The 21,641-nt window shown below is 38.7% G+C and overlaps 2 protein-coding genes across 15 annotated transcripts in view; one reads left to right on the forward strand and one right to left on the reverse strand.

Moving 5' to 3' along the window:
* The first annotated feature begins 26 nt into the window (after positions 1 to 26).
* LOC139465207 (caspase-3-like) lies at positions 27 to 11,852 on the forward strand. The gene is made up of 8 exons (XM_071246873.1): positions 27 to 144; positions 1,831 to 2,259; positions 3,024 to 3,247; positions 4,785 to 4,835; positions 7,756 to 7,830; positions 8,966 to 9,265; positions 9,990 to 10,188; positions 11,639 to 11,852. The coding sequence occupies exons 2-8, from the start codon at positions 1,955 to 1,957 to the stop codon at positions 11,811 to 11,813; spliced, it is 1,329 nt and encodes a 442-aa protein (XP_071102974.1). The 5' UTR covers positions 27 to 144; positions 1,831 to 1,954; the 3' UTR covers positions 11,814 to 11,852.
* A 296-nt stretch (positions 11,853 to 12,148) lies between these two features.
* The window catches only part of LOC139465708 (sodium-driven chloride bicarbonate exchanger-like), a 139,368-nt gene continuing 129,875 nt past the window's right edge, over positions 12,149 to 21,641 (reverse strand). For 13 of the 14 annotated variants that reach the window (XM_071247517.1, XM_071247516.1, XM_071247526.1 and 10 more), the window contains 3 exons: positions 20,977 to 21,108; positions 20,120 to 20,328; positions 12,149 to 18,800 (listed from right to left, as the gene is read on the reverse strand). In XM_071247517.1, the coding sequence (XP_071103618.1) occupies positions 18,524 to 18,800; positions 20,120 to 20,328; positions 20,977 to 21,108 (618 nt within the window). In that variant the 3' untranslated portion in view covers positions 12,149 to 18,523. The remainder of the gene's footprint in view (positions 18,801 to 20,119; positions 20,329 to 20,976; positions 21,109 to 21,641) is intronic. The other variant, XM_071247523.1, reaches the window with a different exon arrangement.

Consider the following 21,641-nt stretch of genomic DNA (forward strand, 5'->3'; position numbering starts at 1 on the left):
AGAGAGGGCATGACGGGAAAAACCCACATTGCTAAAAATAGACCTCGACTTCGCAGAAAATGAAGAGGTGGATTTCCTGCTTTCTTTATAAACACCATACATCTAAAACAGTGTTAGGACAGGCCGCAGTCGGAGAAGAAGCTGGTAAGTTTGATGTTAACTCTACTTTCTACACACATTTGATGTACACGTAATATTGTAATTGATGTCGTGTGGAATTGAGACATTTGTTTTCTCGACCAGTTGATGGCGAAAATAGTTTGTGTAAATGAGAAGTTTGTTCGTTCACCATTCATCTAGAAATGTTTATGACAAGTTCTTCGGAATTATTTGTTCGATGGATGTCGTAAAATATGTCTCAATTAGATCTAAATGTGAACGACTTGAACCAAACTGTTCAGGTTCTACCTGGCCATGTAACAATATGGTTTCCTTGTTTCCCACACAACACCATCCAGCTGTCCCCAGCTAGTTTCAAACTTCCTAGAGTCACAGTCATGTCACGTCGTTGATGATAATACAGTATTCGACGTATTATAAGCGCCCACGGCGATATTTGCTGATATATTGGCTAGTGAACAAGCCCAATTTGCATCCCTTCCGATTGATCAATGTACAAAGGACTTATTTATTCGCGTATAATACGCAGTCGTGTGTTATATACACCCTTAATTATGGGCAATTAAATTCTGCAAAAATATATCTGTCGCATATAAACCCTTCAGGCTGTCAGCATAAACCACGAAATTTATCTTTCATCTAAGTTTTTTTTCTCACCAAAATAATATTCTAATAAGAGCCCCCTATTTCTAATTTTGAGAGCACCCCGGGCGGTTATTACGTCGAATACGGTATATGATAACATTGGCACTGTATTACTGTATCCTTTCTGCGTGCCTTATTTGATTGTCTCAGCATATTAAACATGTGAAAGATACATAGAATCATGTACATTTGGAAACACTATGTGGTAGCCCTGGGATGAGTCGAACATTTCTACTCGAGTACTCACTGTAGGTGTCAAGTTGTGTGCAAAATTTCCAATTGGGACAGAACCCTAGCAAAAACTAATTAGGTACTCATATTAAACGATCTGATCATGCATACACTGAATTCAGAAAAAAATGTGCGCGTCAGAAAGAAATACAAACACAAGTAACTTGTGGTGTAACCATGGAGTTTTATTGTTATTGTCATCAAACAATAACTGTATTGCCTGGCTAACCACGGGTCAGTTTAGTCCTGTGGGTGCCCAAGTCCTACTTAAGACTGATGCGAGCCGCGTTTCCTGTCCTAGCCCTACTATGTATGTGGTAGGGCTGGGACGAGTCCAAATTTACTACCCGGATACCCTCAACCCTATTACTCAACTATCTGCATATACCCATTGTAGATATCTAGAGATAGGTACAAACTGTCCGATTTGGAAAAGTTTGACCGTAGCCCTGGCAAAATGTATTTGGATACATGTGTAAAACGACTTAGTCATGCATACACTGAAGTTTACTGCGTGGAGTACTATCTTTATTCAAACATGTAAAAGTCGAGGTGTCCTAGTATGTGGGAATTCAGAACAGGTCCTCTGCACTTTATGGATGACTAACTACACTGTTATCAGGTGACCCAGCTGTCATTGGAATGCTTTTGTTATCTTATAATGTGATTCATTCCTTCTGCTTTCACTCATTGTTTTGCCTGTCCAGAATTGAAATTGTACAGCTGCCACGATGTAGATGGAATATTGCTGTAGCAGTAAACAACATGCACTCACTTTAATTTGTAGCTGTAACATATATGATGTACTTATTCATCAACTTTCATTGTCTACAGGTTGTCTACGTACACGCCATGATTTAGTGGAAATGGAATGCAAAGCAAAATGTTCAGGTCATAGACCAAAGTGAAGCTCCAAGACAGACAACAATACAAGGCAGACCAGAATTACAGGGAAGAAATGTCAGACGAAGACAGAAACATATTCCGACAGAAGTTGTTGACAATTTCTGAGGGTTTGAATATCGACGATGTGACTCACATGAAAAGTTTGTGTTCAGATGTCATCAGTAGAAAAGAAGCGGATAAAATATCCAATGGATTTGAGTTGTTTGAACTGTTGGAGTCCAAAGGGAAGTTGAGTGTTGATTATGTTTGTTATGTGGCTGACCTTCTCAAGTGTGTTGGTCAGATTTGTTTGTTGGATCACATCAATCTCGGTGATATGACTTTGTGCAAGGGGAGGTGTCAGATAAACACTTTCAGGTGAGTAATGAGAATATATATTACCAGTGAAAATCCGGGGAGGATGCTTGCCGTAAAAGGCGTCTTTGCTGGTTGCAAGAGGTGACTAACGGGATCGGGTGGTCAGGCTCGCTGCCTTTATTGATGCATGTCATCGTATCCCAATTGCGTAGATCGATGCTGATGATGTCAATCTCTGGATTGTCTAGTCCAGACTCAAATATTTACAGGCCGCCATCATATAGCTGGAATATTGCTGAGTGCGGTGTTAAACAACTAACAAATGAAACAAACAAGAATATATATACAACTCAAAAGAAGTTAAAAACACCCGATTTTTTATATATGACTATAGGTAGTCTATATAGGTATCTATTGTCTATATGTAACCCAATTAAGATCAGGTGTTCTGTGTGGCCTAAACAGATTAAGTATAGTCATTTGACAAAATCAGGTGTTTTTTTACTCCTTTTGAGTAGTACCCGTATGTCAACTTGTAATAACAAATTGGAACAATCTAAACCTACACAACTTGGTAGGACGATTACAGCACTATAGTTTACTAAACATCCGTTCAATTGGCACAAAGCGACTTTTTTTTATTGATATGGGAGAAAACTGAATTTTCCTAATGAAAAAATTGTGTTATCATGTTAAAGTTTGGGGAATAATGGTTTTGTATAATTTCACATATTTAGACTGTTTGTATCAATACTTACAAAATATAACATTTTAGAAATCTACTGCTGACATTATAATGAGAATATGACCTGTATAAATTTCAGATTATATTTGACCAAACTTGGAATGGAGATTGATGACGCTGAATTTGAGGCCTTGAAAAAAGCTTGCAACTGCAACAAAGATGAGATAACTCAGTTCTACCAGCTGATGACCTTCCTAGAGAATCAGAAGAAGATAACGGCGCGTGACATCAGCTTCTTGGAGGATGTGTTCAAGAAGGCCGAGCTTCAGGGGAAAATTCCATCCATTCTACAGTCATTTAAACGTAAATTTGTATGACTTGATGTTGACGTGTCCGTGTTTTGTGTCATTATACCTCAGATGCATTGTCTACTTGTCATCAACTTCATTTTTCACATCTCAGAAACTGTGGAGGCAATTTGATTGAAAGTATCTGTAATGCATATTGGCTAATATTACACATCACTTAAGTTTTAAAAGGCATATACTTGGTATATATATGTGTGGCTAGAAGTGGGGCTATACACAAGCGTTCTGGTTTTATATTTTTCAGTTTTTTAAATTTTGACTTTTATTTGACTTTTGCACATTGACCCTGCTCTTAAATTCTCTGAAACTGCATTTTCTTGCACTGTAACCGCCACTTCTTCGAAACCACTGGTCCAATAAAGCTGAAACTTCACATGCTTCTTAATACCCACTTACGTTTTTCAAAAGTGTTGTATCTGATTTGTAATATGGCTGCCAGGTACATAACTGAGCCATTTCTTTTCTTTTTCTTTGTGTAGTCAGCAGTGGGGATCAACTTATTTCTTGATATTGCGATATTTACATTTATACCATTACATTTGCACTTTGACCATACTGAAAGCTGAAACTTACTGAGACATTTTCTATCAAAATGTAAGGAAATTTGGTGGTGGTGTTGATAGTAATGGGACTCTACGCATCTGTTCCATTTAAAAAAATATTTTAAGTTTTTGACCTTTATTATACATATGACCTTGGACAATGCTACTAATGTCTCTCAAACTGCATCTCTATTCACTGTTAACATCATCTCCTCAGAAACCACTGGACCAACAAAACTGAGACTTCACCATATTCAAATGCTTGTTTCCACCAATGATAACGCCTGAATTTGTTCAAGAGGTTCAAATCCGATATTCAATATGTCTACCTCTGCAGCCATATTGTAAAATCCATTAAAGGCCATTCTTGAACAATATGTAATTAAACTTGATGTTAAGTTAGTTGTGGGGTTCAACACGTTTCGTTTCTTGAAACACTATTTGAAGTTTGACCTTGATTTGACCATGCTCTAATTCTCTCCAATGGCATATATACTGACGGAGTTGAACAATGGCTTGTATTTGTCTCCTTATGATGACATCACATATTGTACCCATCATAATTAAGATTTAGTCCTCAGTATTTATGAAGGGAATATTTGAATAGCAATGCTGACAGAATATATATTTTTTATTAACAATTGACTACATATCAACTGAGATACAGAGCTGTGGCACCGTTGTTTATTATCACAAATACATTTTCAAGTTTTGAATAAATGTATTGTTTTTGTCACAAATTTGAATATTAGATATAAATGTAATAAATATGAAAAGTTAATTATAGTAAATATAAAAATGAATTTTTGATTATATTCATATCACCATGATCACAAATATTATATATATGTATGTCTAAAATATACTTTGTTTTCATGTGCAAGCTTCGATCTATTTGGATCGGACTCGGATTTCAAATTTCTGAAGTGAATTGCTGAATGAAAACTCCATGCATACATCAGTACTAATTGAAAGACCATTTAATTTCAGGCCAATTAGCGTATGAAGCTGACCAGTACAGGATTACTTCAGATCCTAAAGGTAAGTTAATTGATCATTAATCACTTTACATTGACATGCGAGTTCAAGCTACAATTGCTCTGTGAAACAAGCCCTTGTTTTGCTGTGAGTATCATAGCTCCTAAACACTTACATTGACCTATGAGTCCAAGCTACGACTGCTCTGTGAAACAAGCCCTTGTTTTTCTGTGAGTATCATAGCTCCTAAACACTAACATTGACCTATGAGTCCCAGCTACGACTGCTCTGTGAAACAAGCCCTTGTTTTTCTGTGAGTATCATAGCTCCTAAACACTAACATTGACCTACGAGTCCCAGCTACGACTGCTCTGTGAAACAAGCCCTTGTTTTGCTGTGACTATCGTAGCTCCTAAACACTTACATTGACCTACGAGTCCAAGCTACAATTGCTCTGTGAAACACTTCTACCTCTAGGCTACCCCACTTCAGCCCCCAAATAGTGTTTAAAGGGGCACTGATATAAAGCAATTCCCTGGGACTGGTTGTTGCCTTTGTTATTGTTTTTTCCCGTGATTATCCGGATGATATAGCAGAAACCTAGACTAGTTCGCAACCTGTGCTGCGCAATTCGTAAGAGCATTTATCACTTTTATTAATAGTATAAGGGCGTATGGTCACCTTGATCAACAAAATGAAATATAGTTTTGGAAATAATAAGGAAATGTAGGTATCTTTGTGGGTAGCATTGGTAATGGTGACGAAGTTTTGATAAATCACTTGTTTGAAATTTATGGTAATTGTGCGATTTTCGTTTACACTATTTTGACTTGCAACACAAAGTAAATATTTCTCCTGAGCATTGGTTATTTTATCGTGTTTATATTTTCACAATCAAAATGTGCAGAATATTCCGTAATTTTACAAATTGACTGAAAAATATGTCCATCTGTATTATTATGACAACGAATTCCAAACATTTTTATGTTTAATATCATCACCAAGAGACTGAGAATGTTACGATGAAAAGTACATTTCTATATTGTTTGGCTTCTAATCCTACATAATAATCTATTGTGATGTTGTTAGGCCCTATTGGTCGTCTTAATCAATTTTGGTCAATCTGTTAAAGAAATGGACAGTTTTTTCAGTCAAAATGACTGAAATATATTACACATTTTTTAAATTGCCTGAGAGAATCACATTTTACAAATCGACTGTAATATACAAAGGAAATGACTTGTGAAAACAATGTCTATCCCGCTTCGAAGAATTTCCCAACCAGGACGTAGAGGAACAAGAATGTACAAAGAAACGTATTCAATGCCACGTGTCTCTGTAACAATCAAATATTTTAAAATATATATATCATTTCGGGATGTTATAAACCATGTCCATTTCTCAACTGATCACTTAGATTGTTTCAGGTGTTTCACATAAGTGTCAAGTCTCAAAGGTCGGCTGAGAAAGCCCACGTGACAACTATTTTCATAACATCCATGGTTCCTAAAAACTCCATTGAGGTAGATAACAATGAGAAGTTAATCAACGTATTATCGGTTAACCCTTTGAACAAAGTATGTTGTTTTTACACTGACTGACTGAGGTTGGGGATTTAACGTGCGTTTTCCGACTAACAGCGTATGTCGCACACAGAGGTTTTACATCGGCACTTCACGCAAGGATATGAGTGTATTCACTTTGTTTTAGTAAACCTAGACATGTAAACACTCACTTTTGACATATCCACCATGCAAGATAACAGTGATTAATCAATCAATGTATTTTCTGTTAATCCTTTCATGAAGAGAAACGATCCGCTGATTTACAACAACAACCAAAAAATCAACTGATCATTCATCTCTTGCTGGGCTGCCACGTGCATATTACATAACACACATTTCACCTCACGTCAAACCTGGATTTAGATTGAATCATTACCCCAGACACAATAAATGCCAAATGGGAACCTTCGTTAGGTATTCAGAGTGGTGCTACCACTAATTATACCTGTAATGAATTCATTAACTGAGCATCAAGTGAATGACGACAAATACACAAGTGTAGGGTTATACCAGAAAATGTGGATGACAACAAGGGAGTAGTAATCGTATCATCGACGCAATCTGAAATCCGAAAATGCTTTCACTGCATTGATACTTTTTTAAACGATAACAATCAGGGGTATTTCCAAATGACGACAACCGATGATCTCAGCCGCTCTTTTTGTCTGCTTGTTTAGGCTGAAGAAATGAATTAACATGCGCCCTTTGTCGAAATCTTTATAGATCACGGTTAACCAATCAGTGTTCAAAAATGGGTAAAACAAATATTGCCTCCAAGTTTATTTTGCTGTCCTTTCAGATGGTAGCCCAGTCTCTTGTCACGCTCAGTTGTCACATACTTACGGGGAAAAAAACAATAACAAAGGCAACAACCAGTCCCGGGAAATTGCTTTAGATCAGTGCCCCTTAAGGACTCCTATTCTCACATGTCTAGAAAAATTGATCAGGTTGATGTCATGCTCCATGAATATACCATCTTGGCCTCAAGTGACAGACATTGTGTTAAGCGTGAAGAAACTCATGAACTAGGGTCATGCTTGTCTTGGCTTTGTGTGACAGACATTGTGTTAAGCGTGAAGAAACTCATGAACTAGGGTCATGCTTGTCTTGGCTTCGTGTGACAGACATTGTGTTTAACCCGAAGAAACTCATGATTGAGTGAGTTTGGTTTTACGCCACTTTTAGCAATATTCCAGCAATATCAAGGCGGGGGACACCAGAAATGGGCTTCACACACTGTACCCATGTCGGGAATCAAACCAGGGTCTTCGGCGTGGCGAGTGAACACTTTAACCACTAGGCTACCCGACCGCCCCAAGAAACTCATGAACTGGTCATGCTTGGAAAAGCAGGTCCTCAATTGGCCTTTAAACATTTGCAGATTTATGTTGGGATAAATGATTTTATTTCTTTTCTAGGAATATGTGTCATTATCAACAATGAGAACTTTACTTCGGAACATACAAACAGGCGGGGAACAAGTGTTGATGCTTGTGAGTCATTTAAACATATTGTTTGTATTCTGCAAAATTTCCTTTCTCTACATTAATTACCTGATGTGGACTATGGTGTCTTTCGACAAGCCCTTCTTTGTTACGGTCTTTCAATCAATGTTTATTACACTGAAGGCCACACCTATAGTGTAATATATATATTATTAGTTAATCCTTTAACATTCATTTTCTATATTTCATGGCATGACATATATATGATGTCAATCATTTTAAGAAGTTGATATTTTCGAAAGACATTGGTACAATAAACTTGAAATATTTGGTGGTTAGTACATACATGGTGATAAATATTCAATATGCAAAAGATGATATCCTGGAAATACACAGAAAAGATGATACTCACTTCTCCTTCCTGTGTATTGCATAATTTACAAATTCTGTTCCGTTAATAATACTGTGTTAAATGCTAGGAGATTGCAGTGAGCATCTTATTTGAGAAATAGATATTTGCAAGAGGTTTCAAAAGATATTCTCCAGTTTTATATTTCAAGGTTTACACAATACATAGTATTTACATGTTGGCAATAATAATCACGCACGTTGAGACGCCCAACGCTAACACCGTATTCGTGCGTGCGTGATTCCCGTGCACCCTTTCAAGTTGAGTTGATTAGTTCAACTGTGTCATATGGCCCTGTGACGCAGGGGTAGCATTATGCAGATGGCTGTTTCAATGAATGCTCGTTCCACCCGTGACGGACAGTTCTGAGTGAGTGAGTGAGTATGGTTTTACGCCGCTTTTAGCAATATTCCAGCAATATCACGGCGGGGAAAACCAGAAATGGGCTTCACACATTATACCCATGTCGGGAATAGAACCCGGGTCTTCGACTTAACGAGCGAACGCTTTAACCACTAGGCTACCTGATCGCCCCCGACAGACAGTTCTGGTTGTTGATGAAATATAGTGATAGCTAAAAAGACAGATTCTTTATTCATGCACCGATTGTCTTTAAATGTAATATCCAGTTATCATGGTTATGTATGACTGTTTAATAATCTCATACCAACTTTGACTGGAGCAGGTCCAATAGTTTTTCAGATATTGTAGTAAACGTTGGTATCTTAAATTACCTTCCAGACTATAGTCTGGTATATTTTATTGTTTTTACAGGTAGGTTGGAAAGACTTTTTCGGACGTTCTCGTATAAAGTAGAACTCCACAAGGATCGTAATGCCAAAGAAATTACTGACATCTTGGCGGCAATATCTGTCCAGGATCATTGGCGTTATGACTGCTTCATCTGCTGTGTGCTGTCTCACGGTTCAACGGGCCGAGTGTTTGGAGTAGATGGGATGGATGTGGCAATATCCAGCCTATTGGAACTGTTCTTTGACAGTAAATGTCCCTCCTTGGCCGAGAAACCGAAGCTCTTCTTCTTCCAGGCATGTCAAGGGGATGCTTCCCAGCAAGGTATCTATGGTTTCTCGCATATGGTTTTGATTCTTATGGACGTGTTTATTAGGGCTCTAAGCTAGAATTGAGAAAAATTTAAGTTGTTGTGCAATTATTTTATGCAATTAACTATTTTTTCCAAATCCAAATTGTTTACCACTTAGGTGAAATCCACAAGCATGGGTATGGTGCTGACAAACCTGGAAACATAATTGGGACGAAACAGGAATCAAACCCACAATCATAGGGTTCTGGCAAGCCGAAAGGACAACTCTGCACAGCGAATTGCGGTGCCTAAGTAGACTGGGCCACCCGTGCCCTAGACACTGCAATAACTTTGTTACAAACTGAAGAATAACCATACAACGGAACTGCTTTGAGGTTTGTTTTCTGAAACTGAAAATTGACCTTATGGCCACCAGCTAAGGCCATGGGTGGCCCTGTCGTCTAAGATACCACAAATAGCTGTGCAGAGTTGCATCCCTTGGGCATGCCAGAAACCTATGATTGTGGATTCAAATCTTGTTTCTTGGTTTGATTACCTGAGCCATGGTTCGTTAGAACTATACCCGTGGTAACACCTGCATCGCTTCAGACTTTCCTCCCACAGTAAGCTGTCACACTCTTAACTATTAACTCATTCACAACACACCTGTCCACCTCACGAAGCTGACAGCATGTGTCAGTTTCATTCACAGAGCTTTGTGGTCATACTAATTTGTTTTTTTTCTCTCTATCTCAGGACTAGAAATGGGTATTGCTGCTACGGATGTCAAGTCTGATGTCCTAATTGATGACAAGCAGCCATTAGCTGTCGACCTTGAGGCCAATATGTTGCTAGGATATGCTACGCCCCCTGGCTACAAGTCCTATCGGAGTGTGGGGGAGGGGTCTTGGTATATCCAGGCTCTTGTTGACAGACTGAAAGAAAGTGCTGAAAGGTACAGTGTGTGATTGATAAGTTCTGAGCCTCACATAGAAGGAGTGAGTGAGTTGGGTTTAACGCTGCTTTTAACATTATTCCAGTATATTACAGTGTGTCAGCTTAATGTGGGAGGATAGCCCAAAGTGACGCAAGCCTCAGATGTTTACCTCTTCAGTGAAACCCACAAGCACGGGTATGGTGCTAATATACCTAGAACATAATCGTGGCAAACCGGAATTTGAACCCACAATCATAGGTTTCTAGCGTGCCCAAGGGATGCAACTCTGCATAGCGAATCTTTGCGCCTTAGACGACTTGTGCCCCCCACAAGGAAGGGATTACATACTATTGAGCAAATTGTTTCACTGTGACAAAACAGCAAAATAAGCAGGTGTCTGTGGCCTTTGGTAAATGGACAAACTTATTGTTTGGCTCAGGCAGGAAGTGGTGAACCCATGTTTCATTCGTAGTCTCAAATCATTTAAGAGAACCTTTCTTGATCAGCTTCAAACAGCTAGATTAGCACAACATGTTTTCACTGGTGAGGGGTTTTTTTATCAAATGTCAGAAGCTTTGGAACTCAAAGACCTGATCTTTTCTTCATTGCTAAAGTTTCTGTGATAATAGAATATACTCTCTCCTGGGAATTGTGAACTGAACTAGCAATAGGACACTCAGTCAATCGTCGGGCGGTCATCACCAATATTGTGGATTATCTGGATTATTTGTGGTGTTACGGATGTCTTAGGCCTTCCAGTTTCTGTGATAATAGAATATGCTCCCTCCTGGGAATTGTGAACTGAACTATCAATAGGAAACTCAGTCAATGGCCGGGTGGTCGTCACCAATATTGTGGATTAACTGGATCATTTTTGGTGTTACGGATGTCTTAGGCCTTCCAGGACGAGGATCTTCTTCAGGGCTCTCCCTGCAACGGTGTAACTTTGCTGCCCACCTCTTTAAAGGGGCATCCTTTCCTAGTGTTGTACTCATCTTCATGGATGGCTTTTGGTGTTATGACCTTTTTCTGCAAGTTTTGAGGATTTATCGCCATGACAACGAAAGATTTGTTACACAAATTCTTCTAAGCAAGGCTCAGAACTTATCGATCAACCCTTTGTGAGATTATTTTACATAAACTAGAGTGAGTGTCAGTGTGAATTCAAAGTCACGTTGCTTGTCATGCCAAACTCATGGGATCAATGTTCAAGACATTGTACAGTGTGTGAGGAAGCCCAGTTTATGCTGTGATATGGTTTGAATATTGCTAAAGGTGGTATTCACTTGCATGGTCATCCAAAATCACAAATTTAAAACATGTTAAGGTCCCTGTTGTTTTCCAGGTTATAATTTTTTTATAATTTTTTTCTGCGCATATTTTAAAAAAAAATCCAAAATACTAAATCCTCTAGGGGGGGTGCGCACTATACTCAAGATAATACAGTATGTCTTTTCTATCTTTACAGAGAAAACATTTTGGACATTTTGACCCAAGTTAACAATGACGTCTCCAAGAAGCATGGCTATGAGCGAGACGGAAGTGGCCGCTATGTGACACAAATCCCTTGTCCTGTCTTCACTCTCAAGAAGAAACTTTTCCTTAATTGTGACACGAAGTTAAACCACCACCTACAGTACTGAAGTTGATGCCAACATGTGATATTTGTAAATAGCATCAGAATAAACCAATTATACTTTCATTGTTTCTCATTCATGAGATGGAAACCCAAAATCATGTGTCGAACCAAGGTTTCCACTGTGCAACAAATCTCTCTTCTCGACCAATTTTAATCATAGAAATGTGTGCGTTATCGGGTTCTGACGGACTCCAGTAGGTCAGGGGAGATAAATCCAGACACAATTGTCGTATTGGTGCAGGATTGGGCTTGACTTGCAATTTTTGTTCCAGTCCAAGAGCTCTCCCATATCACCATGTATCTTATTGGCAGTTTTATGAAACATTACGGATACACAGATGTACTAGAGGTTTTTATTGATAAACTTGATCATACATAATATATATCACATTACGGCACACAGACTAGTGGTTGGCAGTTGCAGCAACTCACCAGGAGTATAGTTCTGAATCTTCTCATCATTTTATGAGAGCTTCGTGTGGAAAGATTTTGAATAATCATTTGGCAGCAAATTGTTTCCTGAAGTTGATTTGACAAAATTAAAATAAATATCACATAATACTAAAATAGCTGAAATCAATAAATTTCATAATACAAAAAATCCACCAGGGATTAAACTTCCAGTACCAAGTTGTAGATGTGAATCATAATATAGACCTTTAATGACTGGTCTTCCTCAAGAGCAGCACACAATTTTGTGTTACTAATTCATCCTTGATTATCCAGTGTATTCTACGTGCTATTATGACTTGACCGCTCGCTTCCATAGCTTTGTGCATCTCTCTCAACAGTAACTTCACAAACAGTTAGTTCGGACAGCTGCTGGAACAAATGGTCATGACAGAATCGAGATAAAAATACACTGGATAAACGAGGATGTTCCCCAGGAGCCCCCAGGAGGTCAGACTTTTGGTAAAAACCTTATTTGTTTCAGTTAGAAATAGTTCAATGGCAAAAACACCTATGATGGACTTTTGATATTATAAAAGGCCATGCATGTCTTGGTTCATAGAATATGAAAATGTTGACAAGATAAAAGCAGAGTGGTCTCACAGAATACTATACTACTCAAAAGAAGAGAAGCTAAAAAAACCCACCTGAACTACAGTAATATGAAAGAATCAGGTCTTCTTTAACTTCTCTTGAGTAGTATGTATCCACTGATCAAGTTTACCATAAAATTATGCACAAAATCAATAAATGAAAACTAAGTGATATGACACACATAACAAGAATCAAACAGCACTATTCTCTCATGACAAAAGACTAATAAATGCATACCCCCTTCATAACATTCAACATTCATGGCATATGTACAATGTCAAATAAGTGGGACCAGAGTCACTGGTATACGCATCAATAAGAACACAATAACAAATCCTTCCCACGAAAGATTTACCTTGGTTCCCACAATGCAGTGACTTGACCCCCAGGCCATTTATCACAGGAAAATCAAAATCAAATTTCTTTGTCTGTGAATATGAACATCATGGCGTAGAAATTTGAATTTATTTTGCTGCCGTCAAAATTTGAAAACAAACAAACTCAATCGAGGTAGCTAGACAAGGGAATTTCAATCAGCTGATTCATGGCTCCGTCATTGCGGATTCATTTCAGATCACTAACCCATTCAAGTGTCTTATTAAACTTCCCCTGGAAGGGGTGGGCTGGAGTACTTCACTCATCAAGTGGCCAAGCACATATGCTGCCTACTGGATGTCTTAAAACTGGAGAAGGAAAATAGTAAATAAATTCAGGATTTTCAGCTGCGGTAATCTTTGAACTAAAACAAATATCACTATTAAAACAATTGCTATAAAAGAGAAAAAGAAAGGCCAATGATTGACTGTGTGATGAACAACATATTATGTGGACACTTTACAATGTAGAGATTACAAAACCACCATACATTAATAAGCACTGTTATACAAGTCATATCATTGTTAATTTCAGATGTACAGCAATTGCATAAATGGCTGCTTCCTCCAGCTTCCTTCAGCCAGCATCTCCATACACAGTTCCTCATCTATTTTGGTTCAGGCTGAGAAAAAGACAAATTGGCACCCCATAGTTAGTTCATGGTTGTTATCTACCTGTTATAACACTTGTAATCACCATATCTCATATTTTGCAACTTCAAAAGAAACATTGTGCCTGTTTTACTGGAGGATAATACATTTCACAACACAATCTGTTCTACCAAGCATTTGTACAGCATAACGAATAGAATCACTCAACCCCATCATGTTTCTTGCAAGTCAGTCTTTCCACAGCACATTTTGATTGCAATGAAACAGTAGGTTTCAACGTAGGTACAGCTAAGAAATATACAACTCATTTTTCGAAATATCAAAACTTATATTCATCATGAACACTATCTCTATAAGATGGTCTATAAAGCTTAACAAAAGACTTGCTTGAACATCTCCCCCCCTCCATCATTGAAAAATAATATTGACAACTGAGACAGACTAATGAATAAGTTGATGTCAAACATAACTACGGTACTTAAATTGTCAGATCAAAGGAGAATTACATAATTATGTCAATAACATACAGACTAGAGAATCAACAAAGTGACAATTCACCCTAAAACCATCATACACGGACACTAGTTTCTACGGAGAGCTAAGCTGTAATGTAAAACATAACATCAGGCTTTGTGAAATAAACATATCATGGCCAATATTAGAATAGGTGAAGTGCTATTGCGAGTCCAAAATATTGAACATTACAGTGAAAATCACCAAATATTACAATCCCTACATAAAGGATGCTTGAAACAATCAAAAATGGATTTCAATGTTAAGCCTCAAAACAAAATAATATCAAAAAAGTATAATTTACAAGTCCGATTGTCTTAAAAGCTAACATAAAAAAAAGTCATCACATCCCCACTGGTCCTGCCGACTGTCATGAAACAAATATGGATCTGTTTTGAGGTTACACCACATGATTGATTCCATGCCAAAAACATTTAAAAAACAACAAAATGTCCTAAAGTAATATTGGATGAATTAATTCCAGAAAGAAATGTTGACAGACAGAACGACCAAGACGACGATCAGCATCCACTCACAACCAACTCACATTCTGTGTCAAGGTATAAAAGGATAAAATAAACGCAAGGAGTAATGATAACAGAAAAAATGCTCTACCTGTGGACAACTGCAGTATGTTTGGATTAAACTGCAGATGAAGACACTGCACAAACATTGCACAAGAAACACAGAGATAAAACATTTCACAGACCTGTCCTGCTTGTTCTCACATTGGTAAGAACAAGCCAACATAAAGCTAATGTCACACTGGATTGTCTTTTTATACAAAATCTGCAAAAATAATATTTTATTCTACACTTTTTCCCCGATGTGCTATAAACTCTCCATTATGTCAAGTTCACAAGGAAGAATAACAGCTGTCATGCTCCAACCATGTACATCCACAATGAGTGAGTGAGTGAGTTGGGTTTAACGCCGCTTTTAACAGTATTCCAATTATATCACGGCGTGTCAGCTTTATGTGGGAGGAAAGCCCAAAGTGATGCAGGTCTCAAGACGTTTACCACTTCGGTGAAACCCACTAGCACGGGTATGGTGCTGACAAACCTAGAAACAATTGGAGCGAACCAGGATTTGAACCCACAATCATAGGTTTCTGGCGTGCCCAAGGGACGCAATTCTACACAGCGAATTGCGGCACCTGAGACGACTAGGCCACCCGTGTCCCCCACAGCCACAATGCTGTGTACGGGACACCAACCATGTACAGCCATGACTGCTTGTGTATCCCATACACTGACTTGGATCATTTGATTCTGATGGTTAAAATGAGGTACCAAATTTCCATTTGATACCCCTAAATTAAGCCTTTTCACATAATAAAACATGAATTTGAATGTATCTAGCCGACATATCAATCCATCAACAATCTTAATCGCTCAGTTCAATTAAAAAAAGTAGGTAGTGATTCAGCAGTGAGGCGACCTCAAATTTCAAAATAAAGTAGGTTTATCTACTAATGTTGAATTGATTCCGGTTAAAGTACCATAAAAATTTAATTGCATGCACAGAGCCAATCAATTCTTCCGTTCTTAGTTCAAAATTAATAACTAAAATGGTTGCAACTGAAAAGACACATATTCAGACTTCTACATCACTGTTTGTGCACAATAGGTAATATGCATACATGATATTTAGGCCACAGCCAGGTGATAACGTGTTCACTGGAATAACTGACTTATTTAACTATTTAGCCATAAAGTCCTTGGTTTAAATATCGAGGACATCTTAATGATCATCATATGCTGAGTCATAAATCTCTGTTGCTTGTATCTCTCGGATATTGAGTTGAAGTGAGGAGAAATGGGGTTAACGTCGCGTTCAAGACACGTGTGTGTGGCTGCTTGTACTAGCCCTGACTAAAGCCTGTTTTATAGTGCCAGCCCACTGAGATACCATGCCACAGTTAAACACGAAGCCCCACTCAGACACAGTATCACAGTACACAGACTCAGCTGACCAATCCTTGTACAAGGGTAACAAGAAGTATCACCGTTTATACAACATGCCCAGGGATCAAACCACTGACTTTCCAATGCTCTATACACCAGGCCATGGAGGCAGCCCCTCAGATATTGAATAGCCAGTATCCAGACATGTTTATAACACCACAACCAACTGATAACTGCCTTATTTCAATACTTGGCCACAAATTACCCTCCCTCGTTAAACAGCCCTTAAGAGGGCTCATGGCTACCCCAGGATATGTCTTGGAATATAACATTCGGTATGATTATATCCAAAAAGAAAATCATTTTCTCAATTCTTAAAAATGATAATTAAATTTTAACATTCCACCCAGAGTTCCACAATATTAAAAAACAACAAGTAGTCACTTTTTGTACGAGTGTACGAGGAAATATTTGTACAGATAGAATTTTGACTAATCTCAATATTCCATACTTCTTGACAAGATCAGTTCAAGTCAGATCGTGCCCTTACAGAACATATTAATATATGACTTGTATTATGATGGATATGATACTTCAAAAATTATGCATAACATTGCCATCACTGTTTGTTACACCAATATGAAAATAACATGACTTATGCTCTGTGGACAAAATGTTTTAGCAAATGTAACATGAATCAATGATCAAGAAATATGAAGCTGCTCTAAATCTTTCTAAAAACAATCTCATTAAAATCAGATACATCCTGTCACTTTGGAGAGCCATGGCATCATACACTCAAAAGGGAGTACTATATATACTTGTCTTCTGTGGCGGTTTTCTGTTGCTAAGATCAAAATTTCTAAATCAAGGTGGTAAAGATCTGATTTTAATGAGACTGATCTAAAACTATCATAAAACCAGTGTAGATAAAAGCATACAAGTGTAAAATATTAACAGACTAATTTTTGAAACATTAAAACGGCTCGAGTAGCAAACAGGAAGTGAGCTGTAAAGCCTCCATTCACTTACAAAGTCAGTTCTTGTCATGAAATCAGGGGATCAAATTTTTAAAACCCACAAAAGTCTGAAAAATGCACATAAAATATGATGCCTTTCTATAGATAAAATAATTTTTTTATGGCATATGCAGATTTACAGCAGGTTCATAAACTAACAACCACATAAACGTTGCAATTCATGGAAATAAAACCAGGAATAATACACATTTGTCAACATACAACATTCCACTAATTGTTCAAGTTTGTTTCAAAATATTGTCACAAAGTTTGATAGAAATCGGTGCTGTAAGCCTCATGAATATGGATGATATCCTTAACAGGTTGAGCAAGAAAGTACTGGGTAATTTCACATCAAAGCCCAAAACTATATCTAGGGCATTGACAGCAAAGCTTAATGAAGAAAATAGCACTGTACTCTCCACAGCTTCCATCTGGTTACAAGCCTTTAACACTTGCAAATAGATTCTCAAAATATCTGACTGCCAACATTTATATCATTGTCTGTCTGGATGACTGGAAACACTGATGGATGTAGCACTGATTTGAAACCCGAAAGAGTTTCGATTGAATATGCACGTTTGGGCTTGACACCAAATTGGATAGTATTTCATGGTGTCAGCTTAATTAATATGAGACGAAAATGAAAAATGACACAGGCCATAGATGTCTACCACTTTGAGTGAAACTTGTGAGCATGGTGCTGAGAGTCCAGGGATCATAATCAGATTTCATCTGGACTTCAAACCTTGTATTCGTCTCGGATCAGACGTACCCTTAGAAAACTCTTGTAGCACCCAACAGGTAATAAATAGTCTTAACTAAAAGTGACAATCAACACAATGTTTTGAAACAAACAAAAACCTATTGATAAATTTATGTTATACATATCAGGGCTTCTTTTGTCCACCACTTGCATTTTGACGAAACATTCTCTGATATGTTATCACTCACAATTCTCTATCAGCAGTCCATTACCATAAGTAGGTCGAGCCATGACCTTGACATTCGAATATTACATGGAGGCATTATGAATTCCTTGAACTTGACAGCACTCACGTGTTACATTCACACTACTGATGCACAGTCTCATTAACGTCACTGTCAAATGTAGTCATCATCAGATTAACTATTGGAGTTAACCCCCTTTGATTATCAGGTATCACCCTTCCACACATTCCAAAATTTGGGTTAGTTCTACTATATACAAAACAAGTTGATAGTTCCTAAAGAAAAACATATTTACACTTTAGTATCCTCATTATCAGGAGAACTCATATTCCCAATGTCACTTGGGGGGTCCACAACAATTTGTGGGGGCTTAATTAGAGATTCTTTCTCTTCAGGGCCATCGTCATCGATGTAAAATTTAACTGGGTGACCCTTCTTCTTGGTTGGTGATCGTGTGTGTTCCTCCTCTTCTTCATCTTCTTCTGACACAGCTTGTGGGCTGCCAGGGATGGTGGGAAGTGACTCAGGGTCTTTCTCACTGTGCTTCTTCTTGCCATGCTTCTTCTTCCTGGAAAGAGTACTCAGTTGTACACAAGGCACAATGACAGGGGCAATACAGCAGCATATATCCCAGTTTGCTGTGATCAACAGCTTGTATATCTCATCTTGCTGTGGTCATCAGTTAGCATATCACATCTTGTTAATGAAGTGTATACAGGTGGTGGTGAAATGGGGTTTAACATGGATTTATGGCAAATTATAGTGCTAGCACACTGGGATACCATGCCGCAGTTTAACATGGATACCACACTCAAACACAGTATACTGATTCCGAGCCGACCAGTCTTTGTTTTAGCCCCTTAATGCCGAGCGCCAGACAGGGTAACAAGAAGTACCATCCTTTAAGGTCTTTTGGTATGACGCGGCCGGGGATCAAACCTCAGACCTTCCTCTCTCCGGGCAGACGCTCTACCTCTTGACCACGGAGGCGGTCTCAGTTGCATACAAGGCATGTCACAGAGGCAATACAGCAGTATATATCCCAGTTTCCTGTGGACAACGGCTGGAATATCTCATCAGCCTGTATATATTTCAGTCTGCTGCAGTCAGTATGTTATTTGAGCTTACTGTGATCAACAGCATAGTTTCTAACAAACATTAGTTCAAACTATTTCATCCTTCTTATCTATTTTCAATTAATCACAAATTTGCAACAGGGATTAAAATACAGTCATTGAAGTCATTTTTGTAGTTGGTTTGTCTTCGATGAAACGTCTTTGCTCACTTTCGACTATAAACAGTTGTCAAACCTTTTGAGTAAATTAAAATCATATTTCAGCCAGTCAAAGGTGATAGCTATTTTCAAAACAATTAGTATGTCAGCTTAATATGATCGGGATTGTCTTCAAGTCTGAAAAGGGGACAGCAAAAAAACAACTGAGAACAAATGTTTCATGCCATGTATATCTATAATCAAAATGAATTAAAGCTTGTTAATCATATTTTTGTCTTCCTAAGTTTGTTTGTTTGTTGTTTAACGCCGCACTCAGCAATATTCCGGCTATATGACGGCGGTCTGTAAATAATCGAGTCTGGATCAGACAATCCAGTGATTGACATCATGAGCATCGATCCACGCAATTGAGATACGATGACATGCATCAACCAAGTCAGAGAGCCTGACCACCCGATCCTGTTAGTCGCCTTTTACGGCAAGCATAGTCGCCTTTTACGGCAAGCATAGTCGCCTTTTACGGCAAGCATGGGTTGCTGAAGACCTATTCTACCTAAGATAATGTAGTGATAAAAATAATGAAGTCAAAAACGTCATTTTCCCCCCATAAGATGCCTTATCCAATGTTTGGGTCACATAACAAGCAATCTCACTTTACGTACTTCTTAGAGCTGGATCGGTGCTCCATGTCGGAGATAAGGTTAGAGGAGGAGTCGTTGGCCACAATGGTCTTCCACAGGGCAGTCTTGGCCATCTCCTCCGAGATGTTCACGGAGTCCAGGTGAGGATCCGCGGATATTGCCATGGTGAAATTGTTTCCTGTCATGCCGCCGTCCATCCCATCCACAATGCTTAATCTCTCCTGGGACAGGAAATTGTTTATTAGGTGTGTTGTATTGTGTTGGTGCTTGTGGTGAGGTGAAATGGGGTTCAATGCTGCATTCAGGATTATTGCATGTATATTGTGCACTGCATGCATGTGTGCGTACGTGCACACTTCTCATCGTCCACACTGACGCCAGTTTTATAGTGCTAGCCCACCGAGACACCATGGCACAGTTTAACAGTAATACAGTAAAAGTCCTAGTCCTCGTCTTATCCCCTTAAAACCGAGAGGCAGGGAAACATGAAGTACCCTAGTTACATTTGTGGGTATGACAAGGCCAGGGATTGAATCACTGACCTTGCAAAGGCGGTTTGTTGCTGCATGCACATAGGTTACTTTTAACAGCTGAATCACTGAATTATCTGAAAAGTGCACTGTGACTAAGTGCATGTTTTACACTGAAGTCAACTTTATCACATTGGTCTGTACCATCAAGGGCGAGGCAAGCAAGTTGTTCATACCACAGCTTAACACCACAGCCAGCACTATTTCAGCTATATCACTGCTACCTGGAAGTATGCAAAAAGGGACACATTGTAACCACCCTATTCTCATGAGTCATCTTTCACAACAAGCACGTCTTCTAGGACTGGAATGCCTACAAGCTGATCACATCATGGTTACCTCGTTTTTCTGTTTCTCCTCGTCTTCCTGTGCCCGCTTGTGGGACTCAGGCATGATGTCATCCAGCCACTTGAGTTCCCGCTGGGTGAAGAGGTAGTCCATGGCCTTCCGCACAAAACACATCGCCAGCACCTAGCAGCAGCAATACAAACAGCATCCATCAGCAGCAGCAACATAAACAACATCCATCAGCAACAGCAACACAAACAACACCCATCAGCAACAGCAACACAAACAACACCCATCAGCAACAGCAACACAAACATCATCCATCATCAACAGCAACACAAACAGCATCCATCAGCAACAGCAACACAAACAACACCCATCAGCAACAGCAACACAAACACCCATCAGCAACAGCAACACAAACATCATCCATCAGCAACAGCAACACAAACAGCATCCATCAGCAACAGCAACACAAACAGCATCCATCAGCAAACACAAACAGCATCCATCAGCAACACAAACATCATCCATCAACAACAGCAACACAAACATCATCCATCAGCAACAGCAACACAAACAACATCCATCAGCAACAGCAACACAAACAACATCCATCAGCAACAGCAACACAAACAACATCCATCAGCAACAGCAACACAAACATCATCCATCAGCAACAGCAACACAAACAACATCCATCAGCAACAGCAACA

This window comes from Haliotis cracherodii, unplaced genomic scaffold, assembly GCF_022045235.1.
Source record: "Haliotis cracherodii isolate W230 unplaced genomic scaffold, xgHalCrac1.p SCAF_18, whole genome shotgun sequence".
NCBI classification, from domain to species: Eukaryota; Metazoa; Mollusca; class Gastropoda; order Lepetellida; family Haliotidae; genus Haliotis; species Haliotis cracherodii.

Excerpts from the sequence above, each read along its gene's own strand:
- LOC139465207 (XM_071246873.1), top strand. The coding sequence starts at position 1,955 with ATGTCAGACGAAGACAGAAACATATTCCGACAGAAGTTGTTGACAATT. Across the intron at positions 4,836-7,755 it reads GATTACTTCAGATCCTAAAG|GAATATGTGTCATTATCAAC; the intron begins GTAAGTTAATTG and ends TTTCTTTTCTAG. Across the intron at positions 7,831-8,965 it reads GGGAACAAGTGTTGATGCTT|GTAGGTTGGAAAGACTTTTT; the intron begins GTGAGTCATTTA and ends TTGTTTTTACAG.